Source organism: Haliotis asinina, chromosome 7 (assembly GCF_037392515.1).
Source record: "Haliotis asinina isolate JCU_RB_2024 chromosome 7, JCU_Hal_asi_v2, whole genome shotgun sequence".
Classification (NCBI taxonomy): domain Eukaryota; kingdom Metazoa; phylum Mollusca; class Gastropoda; order Lepetellida; family Haliotidae; genus Haliotis; species Haliotis asinina.
Genome location: NC_090286.1, coordinates 37,029,796 through 37,042,116, shown reverse-complemented (window position 1 = coordinate 37,042,116; position 12,321 = coordinate 37,029,796). Strand labels below are relative to the sequence as shown.

Sequence of the window (12,321 nt, the reverse complement as noted above, 5' to 3'; positions counted from 1 at the left end):
TGAATGTATTTTACCATGGCAGGCCTTGTATAACACAATTCAATCCAATATTTATCCCTATGTTGAATTTCACCAAGGCATTCCTTCTGATATGGAAAAGGATACGTTTATGGACCCCCATGTGGTGAATGGGGTTATCCTTGTCTCAGAGACGAAACTGTCATTAAATGCCTCTGTTCAATAATCCGGTCGATCGACAACCCATCATGACTTTGGCGACCAGTTTCAAAGGGCTACCCATGGTTCCCTCCTATGGGTACTTGTTGCTTGATCTAAATTCTCAAACACATCCCCTTCTTCAACTTTGTCCTAATGTATTCAGTTTAAAAGGGGACCCGTCCATGCAAGGACCATTCAGACTGGTGTTACGAGTGTGTATTTTCTGTATATTTTGTTATTAATTAAGTAATAATTATTACTGGGTCACAACATTTAGTGTTCTGAATAATATTTATGATGGGTCACATTTCGTTTTAATAGATGGTCAATACTTTTAGGTTTCTGGTTTTCTGGAATTTATCTGCTCTTAGTTTTCTATGTGTTTACTTCCGGGAGACTTATTCGAGGGCATTCTACAATGTTGACGATGTTCCTTTGTGCCCGAACTTTCGGGAAATGGCTAAATATATATAAATAGGCCGGTTGCCGTGTTGTGGGACGGACATTTCTGGAGTTTATATCATCTGCATCCGTCAACTCTTATCTACACCATCCGCTGTCAGACCGAACGCTGTGTTTACATTCTGCATAGAGTTGATTCTCTCTCACACCAAGAGTTTGCTACTATATATATCTTGTGACCCATTGCCTTAGATTTTGTCTCATTTGTATTGTATTTGAAATCTGTATTGTGAAACTGACTTGTGACTTTGTATACCTTTCTGTCATTGCGTAATAATACATTATTTGAACGTTTATGACTTGTCTTTGTTCTGTTTTGCTGGTTCACAGGGGATTTATTACATTGTTTTGTCACGGTAAATTATTAACCCTAACACTGGGAAGAAGTCACCGTGAAAGCACCTCGTCCTCTGGTGGACTGTTGTTTAGCAATCACCACAACTTACAGAAACATTTACACCCTGAGATGGACAATGGTGAGTCAGTTAGTGATGACAATGAGAATGAGATGGCTTCGTCACATATTAGAATAGACTATTTATCGTTCTGATAGCAACAAACAAACCTATTTAGGGAGGAGTAGGTTGTAGGGAAAATAGTATGGTTCAGGCACCGTGAGACAGACAAATGTTAGATTATGAGTACAACTTGAGGAGATATCATATTACGCCTTTTCTGAATGAGAGGTCAGAGGTGGCTGAGAGTATTTCACCATGTCTCAAGGGCCGGCGCTTTGATATTTGAGAAGACAGATTTTCTCCCCATGCTACAGAAAAGGTTATTGAGGATGGAAAATTTAAACATTTTGTTAAAAGACATGTAGTTAGTAACCTAAGTCATTGTTTTTAAAGTGGAAACTGGCTGAAACGAGTTTGTGGTCAGTGGTCCAGTGAGTTCGATAGTTGCTCTATTGCTGATTGGTCCAAAACAATGGTGTGATGTCATAGTGTGATGCTATGATGTGATACCAGTTCCCTCGGGGTCCGTGGTCATTAACCTCCCAGTTAGCGTGAGCCACCCGAATCCGTTTCCCACGGGGAAGTCAGACAACTGGACCACCAACAAAGTGTTCTCCAAGGTTATTGTGAGGTTATGCTTCTAGACTTTATGCTGTTTTAGCAATATTCTAGCAATAATACGACAGTGGACATCACAAATTGGCTTCACACATTGTACCCATATGGGGAATCAAACCCGGAATTTTGGCATGACGATGGGACGCATTAACCATAATGCTACTCCACCGCCCCTTTGTATAACGAGGTTCTAAACCAGGTCAAGGAAGTTGCATTTAAATGACTAGAAAAGTGCTCTGTGAATGAATCTAACCCTTGCGAGGAGTGAACACTGTAAATAAATCAGTCAACATACTGTGAATCCGTGACAGTAGACGTGGGAACTCTCCCATGTTGATCCACAGTCACACTCGAAGTAACCATAGCGTCGGTTCGACATCGTACACGGCATACAAAGGACGGGGGTAAGGTGTGGACCTGCGTGCTACAAGCGTCCAAACGATCATATATTGTACTCACAATGTTTATCGAGGAGCCAAATCGATAATAAGAATACACACATTTCTACGAATGTCACTGTCATGTTATTCTCGGAATTGTGATAAATATATCGATGATCTATGTAGGTGTGCATGACTTGTGTGCGTCTCTGCGGTGTCAGGTTAGATATATACTATCTCAAAAAGAAACACATAGACGAGAAATCTGTTGCGAAAATGTTGTATTTTCAAACATTTATAACTCGTCCACAAATAGGCTTTAGTGTACCAATTTTACACCAGTTCAGTAGAGGGTACTGTCTATACAAAAGTGGGGATACTTTTAAGTAATAGAGACACTGAGCGCGATAGTGACGACGTAGCCTATGCGCCTCTTTTGGGGAATACATAGTATACTAACTTCTTCAATAGAGATTTCTTGTGCCTGGCACCCCTGACGGCATGGCGGGCATGGGTTGATCCAGAGTGGTTGGGGTTGGGAATTTGGTATAAACCCAAGCTTGCCGTTTTTACAAGCACAGTGGTGTCACAACGTACTTTCAGTTATTCGTTCAAATAATCTTCATCGCTATTTTGCCTTATTCACAAGGGCGAATTTACTTGGACGGATAATCGAGACTTTTTTTCTCGCACGGTGATGTGTTGTACATCATTTTGAAGGGGTCACTTCCCTGATGAAGAAGCAAGAAGTATCTCCGTAACTTAAAAATAATTTCAACAAGGTATTAAACCTTAAATCACCCTCTGTACAAGTCTTGATGGATGCTGACTGGCGCACAAGACCGCTTCTCCAAAACACCTGTGTTACGAAGTCGTGGTAAAACTGGTCAAAAACCTTCAACGACCTATTCAAATCTCAGTTGTCACTGTTATACTGTCAAACTATTCACCTATGTAAACATATAATATATGAACAGTACAACCTTGTTATTGAATGTTCCTTAGTTTCTTTTAACAGTTTAATTGCAATGTTTATGAAGCGTAGGTAGTAAGGTTTTATTATCATACGGTCCCGCCCCAAAGATGACGCTTATCTGGTTGATCCTGCCAGTCATCATATGAACGCGAGCAGAACAGCCTGGAAACTTCCATCCTTTGTTATGTGTTGTATTCCAGGAAGTATATAAATACCCCTTGCATGCCAAATATGGAGTTTGTTTACGCCCATATATAGATGATATGGAAAACGAAAGTAGAAGCAGGGAAATGAACAAAAAAATACATCGCTGAACAGAAACTGTACTCTGAGGAACTCTTACTGGTGTAAGATTTCATCATGCTAATCAATCATATCTATGTCGGCTTTATGTCACTTCGACCACAGGCAAACATAGCGCAAATGGAAATGCGCAGCATAGAGAATATGACAAGTCTTCTTATGTGCGCGCGAAGCGAGCTTGTAAGAAGACTGGACATTTTCTCTACGCTGCGCAACCCATTTGCGCTACAGTTTGACTGTGGTCGAAGTGACATAAAACCAAAGACAACTTACTATATGGAGTAGTCGTTATGGCTCTATGAATTACTAGTATCCTACAAGTGTTCAAAGCAGCTGAGCGAGATTGCGTTTTCGTTGCTTTATTGTTAGCATGCCTACAGATGCGTGATTTTTCTGCAAATCTCTGGGCAAATGTTATATCTTATGTTAGGCTAATAAGACATGTTCATTCCATGGACTACCCGTTAGTCAGTGAAAAGGACTTTGCAGATTCAATCCATCTTTCGTCATGGACATGTACCGGGTTTCATTCTACCAGAAGGATACAATTTGGTGTCCCAGTATAATGCTAGGATGTTCCTGTTATACTACAACACGTGAAGGTCCGGGTTACAGCTGGTGTTCAGTAATCCGTGCTTGACGGCGGAGGCACTAATGGGATCGGGTGGCCAGGTTCGCTGAATTGCTTGACACATGTCATCGTATCCCATTTGCGTTGGTCACTGGATTGTCTGGTTCAGACTCCATTATTTACATACCGCCATATAGTTGGCGTGATGCATTAAACAGCAAACCATCAAAACAACCAACAATAATTGATTTATTCAGTGTGACTACAACTGGGTCAATATGGCCTTGTCTATATATAGGTGCATAAAAGAGAGCTCATAGGTGGTGGGCAATAGGATTTAATACTTTTCTCATTTCAGTTCTTGCAATTATCCAAAACTTTCGTCATTACAGAAAATGGCAGCTTTAAGGAACGGGAGCAGCTCAGTAATATGTTGTGCTTTGTTGACATTTCTTTCCTGACTTGCACTTCTCGCAGAGATCAGATCGGTGTCGTTTGTTGACGTTGATGTTTCTCTTCTTCCCGTCTTCACTTGTGCATCTGCATGTTTTCTGTCGGCACTGGTCGCAGACGATATCCTCAGTCTTGGATGGCTGGCAGGAAGTTCGACAGGACTTGCATTCTTGTTCGTAACACTGCGAAAAGCATAAACGCCGTGTAGAATCAGATGTGCACACGCAATTTCAAATGACAGCCTGATAGGCATAGCGTTCACTCATCACACCGACGGCCCTGTTTTGACACTCCATATAGGCCAAAGAGCTTTAGCTCATTGTGTCATGAATATTGGTGAAAGCGGCATAACATGAAACCCACTGACTGTTATAAATACATGTAATAAAACTAAGCACCACTTTTTCCACTTTCACATGTATTTGAAATATATGTATCATTAAGAAATGTTCACTCATGACATTTACATCATTTTGATAAAGACTATGAGATGCAATAGATGCCAGCTGAAAGTTTGGGAGATCATCTTGATGCAGAGTGAGATTATAGAGGCATGCCTTTGTCCATTATATAGTCTCCAAAAGCTTCCAGAAATTTCAGCAAAGATTAATCTATACCTTTACAGAAAATTCCAGATCACCACTGACCCTAAAGAGTCTAAATAATGCAATACTGCCCTCTACGTTATTTTCACCTGAGTGATTTAAACAATGAGTTTACACCACTGAGTTGCAATGAATTACATAACGTTATAACAGTACGTGACTTTTTGTGGTCATGTGATGCAAGGATGCTGAGGATGTCAAAACGTTCGGGTTCAAACAACTGTGACCATGGAAAGGGAAGTTACATATTATTCAAATGACAGGGCAGCTTTGTAAGCCAAAACATCTGTTATTCCTAAACACATCAATACGTGTTACTATCTTTTCTTCTATTGCTATTGTATCTTGATCTATGTGACAGTAACCGGGCTAAAAATGATTTGGTTGGTGTATAACGTGGGTTTATTAATGATAAGTTCTGGGCAGAATTGCGTATTAGGGAAGTCTTTTGTTATGTAGACGCACTTGTGCGTTTGTTCGGGTTTTTGTCAACAGTCACACGACTTGTCAAAACGAAACAATTTGATCATGTGACAAATTTTCTGGATACACCTCGAATGGGTCGAGTTCTAGGTAAAAGATTTCAAAGACTATTAAGTCAATTTCTAGTAAAATTAAAGTGAGGCTCAAAATTTGTCAAACAGTTCTAATGAGGACTCATGAGAAGATTTTAGATTTCTGGTGTATATACGATAATATATCATTGTTTGTTTGGGGTTCAGAAACAAACAAGCTGTTGGCGCTTTTACCCAGCAGCGATGCGTGGAATTGAGCGTTCTGGATGGATGGCCACTGGACGCTTTCAAGGCAAATTGTCACGCTTTTTCGACAATATTATCGGGGCATGTGCATTCACTATGTGTGCCTCCTATTAACGCAATAACAAACTTATTATCCCTTACGATTTGCCTGGAATCCAGGCGAGCAGCTTCCTTGCAGTTGAAAGGGAATTTACACGAAATGTTTATCAAGTAGTTTTGTAGTCAAAACAAAACAGATATAAGAAGTAACTAATTTATTTGTTGCCTTATATCGATTCAAAGTTTCTACATTAAGCGAGAGTTCTTTTCCACAATGAACACATGATGGCTTACGTCGCTTGGAAATGACGTCATTGGTGCCGAAATGATAAACGAATGACGTTGTTACACCTTATTAGATCTGGTGTAGGTGCAGATGGGTTTTGTGTCTCGATGAGCTGACTATTGTTTTTGCTTTGTTTTTTTTTTAAAATCCACCTGTTGCCTGTGCTTTCACGTGATTAATGTCAGTGTTGACATCATTTGGCATTGTGACTAGACAGGAGACCAGTCTAAATCAGCTGGCACCAATTACGTCATAATCAAAGGGCGGTAACGGTGGTCTGTTTAGCTCGGCAAACAAAGGCCACATAATGGCATAGCATTTCGTCAGCACTTACAGTGCTGATTGTACATTCATTGCAAGAAAAATAAAATTCAGTATATATTTTCAAACATTCATATTAAGTAATAATAAAAAATTCCATGCTTTTTCACATAAAAGAAACACTTGCCATATACAGATTGCACTGACGATTGCCTCGTACATGGGAATTGAAAGCCGTCGCACGCCGAAATGGTTACAATCACAAGTTGCGTTGTAGGATATTCGCAAAGAGCACTTCAAGGAGCATAATTTTATGGGGTTCGCTTGAAATAATGTCCGACCGGTAGAGAGGTGATTTAATACAACGCTACGCCAATTCTTTCAAAGTTTTCAACTGCATATTGTAATCGCAGCACGTTGTTATTTTCAGAAGAAATAAAATGATATGTGCAATGAAATATTGCCTTTTTAGAGAATTGTGGCATGGCAGTGTGCTATGCATCACAAACTTAAACTCAGTTATAAACCAGGACCTAGACTAACACACCATCACTGAAATAACTGATATAATAAATTAATTAAAACGATTTCTATAAGGAAACCACCGCGTCTCTGAGGTTCATGTCCGAAAGTTATTCACTGCTGGGGCTGAGGAGGGTTTGGGTTGATGTTTTTTGTTTACTGAATATAAGGTCCGGAGTTTGCAAGAAAAAGGAAACAACCGCTAATAACTTACCACGGAATCGTCACAGTACACATGGGAACTTTCCCAGCGTTTTCCACACTTTGGACAACGAAAGTAGCCATAGAGTCGCTTACATGTATACATCTTTAACGGACGAGATGGAAGACACTTCGTGCACGATTTTGTCTTCTCGGAGTGAGGTATACGTATGTGACGATTGATGCAGGAGGACTCGTTGTATATTGACCTGTAATTGAGGAAGAAAATCCATTCGTGGAAACCGTAGGCGTCGTTGTTTTGGGAAAAGGTAAAGCAAAAGTAGAGGTGGAAAATTCTGATTGACTAAAACTTGAAAAAAGAACGCTCGAGAATTGCTTCCCTGTAAATCAACTTCTTCAGGGGCAGGACATTTCTGCGTGTGGAAGGAAGTACATTTACTAACAATAGAGTACAATGCACGGGTTGCGTGTCTGTTATCCCAACCACATGTCGTATAGTTTAGTCGCAGTGCGTATACCGAACTGTTGGATAGTACGTACGGTTGTATGTTTTGTTGTTGTATCTGCAACCTCCCGTATAGTTGAGTCGCAATTCTCAAACAGTGCTAGAATGGTTCGTTGTAACCCTTACTAATTAACTTAAAGCGGCCTTCACCCGGCAAACTAAAGTTTGACAACGCATGCTCTTAAAATCATAAAAATCTTCAAACACATAAGACACACATTCACTGAGAACACAAATACCGGAATCCTATGTTCTACTACATTCTCGAACTTTGTATACAATCTTAATATGGCTATGAAAACGTGACAGAAAACAGTGTTTGGCCGAATTCAGCGTATTCCCTAGAAGTTGATTGCGGTGATGTTTTACCGACTGCACTGCCCTGTTATTCAGAACCATGAACATGGTAAGTGTGCGATATGCTTCTCTAAGGTATGTATAGATGTTAACGTTGTAAACAAGACAAGAAGACAAAATACTTAGTCTTCATAAACATATCTATTAGTTATGATTAAGTCACATATTCTAACATATATTTAGCAAACTGGAAGGAGACTATTGAGAGTTTGGCTCCAGAAAGGGGCACTACCACCGAAATCAGTAGATATAAAACTTGTTGCCATGGTAACGCAAAACATGTTTTATTCAGAACTCTAAAACTATGAAAAGGCATCAGTTCACGACCAGACCAATCTATCTGCCATGTTTGGTGAAGAAATAGTGAACGATTTTTAAGGTCTGCCCCGGGAAAGAACACTACCACCAAATTCAGTGAAAGTCCGATTTGGTGCTTTGGAAACGCCAAAAATGTTTTATTCAATGTTTTCAAACTATCAAAAGGTACCAGTTCACCACCAGACGTGGTGCCAAGTTTGGTGGAGAAATGGCGAATTTCTTTTTTAAGTTCTGCTCCTGAAAAGAACAGTACAGCCAATATTATTCAGAAATCCGAAACTACCAATAGCCAATTCTGTTGAAGAAATATTGAACGGTTTTTCAGTTCTGCTCCGGAAAAGACGAATGTGCACGGACGGACGCACGGACAGACAGAAGTCCATTTTAATACCCCGCGCGAAACGCGTTGCAGATAATATACAGTGCGATAATATGCAGTTATCCTGGCTATTTGTGAGGGTCGAGATCACTGTAACCGGTCGTTAACAGTGGGAGTTACGGTTACAGGTAGAGTTGGTAGAGTAGTATATATGACTGGGGTACAAGAACACTTTCGACAAAAGCCTGTGTAAAGGAAAATTTATTAAATACAGTTTTTATCAGGCCCTTACCTCTTTCCGCTAGTGTGTATACCACCTTTTGCTTGCCCGCCAACTTCCTGGTCACTATGACCGCACGCCAACACTTCCTGGTGACTCGATTGTATTGATCTCAGCGAAATAATTTAATGTGAATTTCCTACGATGTCTTTGGTTTTCGTAATTAAGGCATAACAAACATCATGTTGTATTTCACTCATACCACACTAGTGTCCTATAGAACATGTCTGAGATGTTCTTTGGCGGAACGACCCGTGAACGTCTCGGGGTAGAATAGGCCTTAAGCAACCCATGCTTGCCATAAAAGGCGACTATGCTTGTCGTAAGAGGCGACTAACGGGATCGGATGGTCAGGCTCGCTGACTTGGTTGACACATGTCATCGGATTCCAATTGCGCAGATCGATGCTCATGTTGTTGGTCACTGGCTGGTTTGGTCCAGACTCGATTATGTAGACACCGCCGCCATATGGCTGGAATATTGCTGAGTGTGGCGTAAAACTAAACTCACGCACACACCTTGTACGGAACAAGCTTCACCGCCAACGACCACCGACCACTTTCTCAACTACAACCAAGAGCTGCCCTACAGGAAATATGTGATCAGGCCCCCCTAAGTAATTGAAGGAATTACAGCAAATTTGAAGGAATTGCATCTCAAATGTAAACAAACGCAGCCCACTCGCGAAACAATTGCAGCGATATCGGTAGTTTGGCGGCAATAACAGAAACCCATCGGCCCTATCGGAAGCAATGTCGGTAATACTGGAAACACGATCGGCCATCTTCGGAGATTTTTCGGCCGCGAGCGGAAACTCACGCAGCAAAACATGGCGTCGTTGGAAGAAGCACCCGTCTCGGTGAGTTTTGTTTTTAGTTCCTGCTATTACATTTTTCTACTTATCCATCTTTGACCACCCGTGTTGAATGCGTTTAGGTATGAGGTGTATGTATAGAGGATATCTTCCAAATTCCAAATTCTCCATATACCATATAGTTGGGAGTTGAGTTTCTAAGACCACTGGCGTATTTTAGAAATTTCAAATGTGTTTTTTCAATTAACAATAAGCTTTCATAACCCCATATTTCTGAACCATACATTAATATGGGAACTATCATTGTGTCGAAAGCTGACATCAAACAGTCTAAAGGTAGATTCAGATTACGTGCTCTTTTCAGAAGAGAGAACATTGCTTTAGTTGCATTTTCTACAAGACTTTTGATTGCATTTACAAATCGTCCATTCCGGTGAAGCTTGATACCAAGGTAAGTATAGCTATCAACAATTTCGATTGGTTCGCCCCCGTAAGTAAAATGTAGTTTCTTTTCGAGTTTTTGGGAAGGGCCACTACCGAATACAACGATTTTGGTTTTAGAGAGATTTACTTTTAACCTCCACTGACTACAGTAGTCATAAAATGAATTCAGAGACAATTGCAAATCATTGGGATTGTCATTTACCAAGACAGCATCATCGGCATATAGTAAAATTATAAATTTTATCCAAACAGTGATGTTCTTTTCAGCAGATTGTTCAAAATTAATACCTGTACATCCTTGACTGTAAAGGTGTGATTCGATGCCATTTATGAATAGTGAGAATAATAAAGGGGAGAAATTTTCACCCTGTCGCACCCCTGTGTTGCATGGGAAGTACGAGGTTATATGGTTATCAAACATAACAGCCGATTTTATGTTATAGTACATATTTTTAACAAGGGTTAGTATTTTACCATTTATGCCATATTTTAGTAATTTATGCCATAGTCCAGCTCGCCACACTGTGTCAAAGGCTTTTGTGTAATCAATGAAAACACAATACAATTTTTTTTTTGACAACTTAAGGATTTCAAATATCGTGTGTATTGCAAATAAATTGTCACAAGCCGAGAAACCTTTTCGAAACCCAGACTGTGATGGAGAGAGGATACTATTTATCTCAACAAAATGTGTAAGTCTCGTGTTTAAGATACTTGTGAAGAGTTTTCCAAAGCAACTTAGTATAGTTATGGGTCTGTATGAATTAGGATCCTTTGGGTCACCTTTCTTCTTATAAATAGGTTTGATTGCACCTTTAAGCCAACAGTCTGGGACGATTCCAGAACCTAAAATCAGATTAAAGAAACTAGTTAGGAGTGGTATTAATTTTTCAGATGCATCGATTAAGAAATCATTTTCTACTAAGTCTATTCCCGAGGCTTTGTTACGCTTCAAGTTTTTAATGGCAGAGGCAATTTCATCACTTGTGATTACATCATTAAGAATATGTGTATCAAATATAGGACCATCAGTATCCTTATTATCAAGAGGGATATGATCATTACAATTCGTTCCATTAACTGTTTTAAAATACTCGTAAAAATTTTCTAAGCTAGGTGATATGTCTGTTTTTACATTTTCTCGCCTGTTTAGAATCTTCCAGTAATCTTTAGGAGAATGTTTTCTTTTACTACGAAATTGTTCAGCTGTTTCTTTAGAGAATAATTTAATATGTTTATCCATGCATTTTTTATAAGCACGGGACGATTCATAAAATCTTTCTTTATTAAATGGAGTTCTAAATTTCTTAAACACATTTTTAGCTTTATGGAATTTTCTACGCATCTTCCTACATTCAGAGTTGAACCAAGGTTTGTCTTTTCTGCCTGTTTTCGTCTTAGGGGAGTTAGCATAAGTCTTCCTGGTACCAAATGTTTCGCGTGCCGCATCAACTAATACCAGCGCCAAGTCAGAGGCGATGTCATTTACAATATCTGGGTCAGCCCCTTCCTCACACGCCAACTCAGTGCGTCTATGTATATCTGTTAACTTTTCGGAATTCACATTGTGTCAAAAGGTATTCGACTTTTCAATATCATAATGTTTTGGCCTATTTCTTTGTGGGCTTTTCTCCGTTACTGGGTTACTGGCAGGTTTTGGTGTGTTGCTACGGCTGTGAAGTGCGAAGTGAATAGGACAATGTACATCTGAGTAAAGAGGTGAGAATTCAAAAACTTCGAAATGTTTGTACAATGATAGACAGGGAGGGGATGTAACAATATAATCAATTACAGACTTGTTTTAACATGTTGCCTTGCCTGTTTCCTTATCTTTATCTATTCGCCCATTACAAATAAACATGTTTAAATTTCTACACAATTCTATCAATCTATATCCAAAATTATTTGCTGTGCCATTGTCTTGAGTAATTCTATCATATGGGAGGTTATAAGTTATAAGTTATCTAGAACATTTTCTGGGTTTATATCGTTTTTCATTTCGTCTTAGTCCATATCAAATTCATCGACAATATGTTTATCTATCGACAAATAATCCTTCATATTACTGGTCCGAGCATTAAAATCACCCATAAGGGTGGCATAATCACTAATTGAAAGGTAATATAATAGTGACTGTTCTATTTCGTTAAAAGCATCATTATTTACATATTTAGATCCTTCAGGTGGAAGATATACAATGCCAATATAGATGTCTTGATCAATGTGAAACACTTGCCTATCAAGTTTTATCCATAAGATGAATTTATA

The 12,321-nt window shown here is 39.4% G+C and overlaps 1 protein-coding gene and 1 long non-coding RNA gene across 2 annotated transcripts in view; both read right to left on the bottom strand.

The window, feature by feature from the left end:
* Window positions 1-4,163: 4,163 nt before the first annotated feature.
* LOC137291522 (uncharacterized) lies at window positions 4,164-7,279 on the bottom strand. The gene is made up of 2 exons (XR_010957266.1): window positions 7,069-7,279; window positions 4,164-4,562 (listed from the first exon to the last, which is right to left on the bottom strand). It is a non-coding gene; the product is annotated as an uncharacterized lncRNA (long non-coding RNA).
* A 1,067-nt stretch (window positions 7,280-8,346) lies between these two features.
* Window positions 8,347-12,321, bottom strand: part of LOC137291968 (protein starmaker-like) — a 5,670-nt gene continuing 1,695 nt past the window's right edge. The window contains exon 2 of the mRNA XM_067823520.1: window positions 8,347-8,433. Coding sequence (XP_067679621.1) covers window positions 8,347-8,433 — 87 coding nt within the window. The remainder of the gene's footprint in view (window positions 8,434-12,321) is intronic.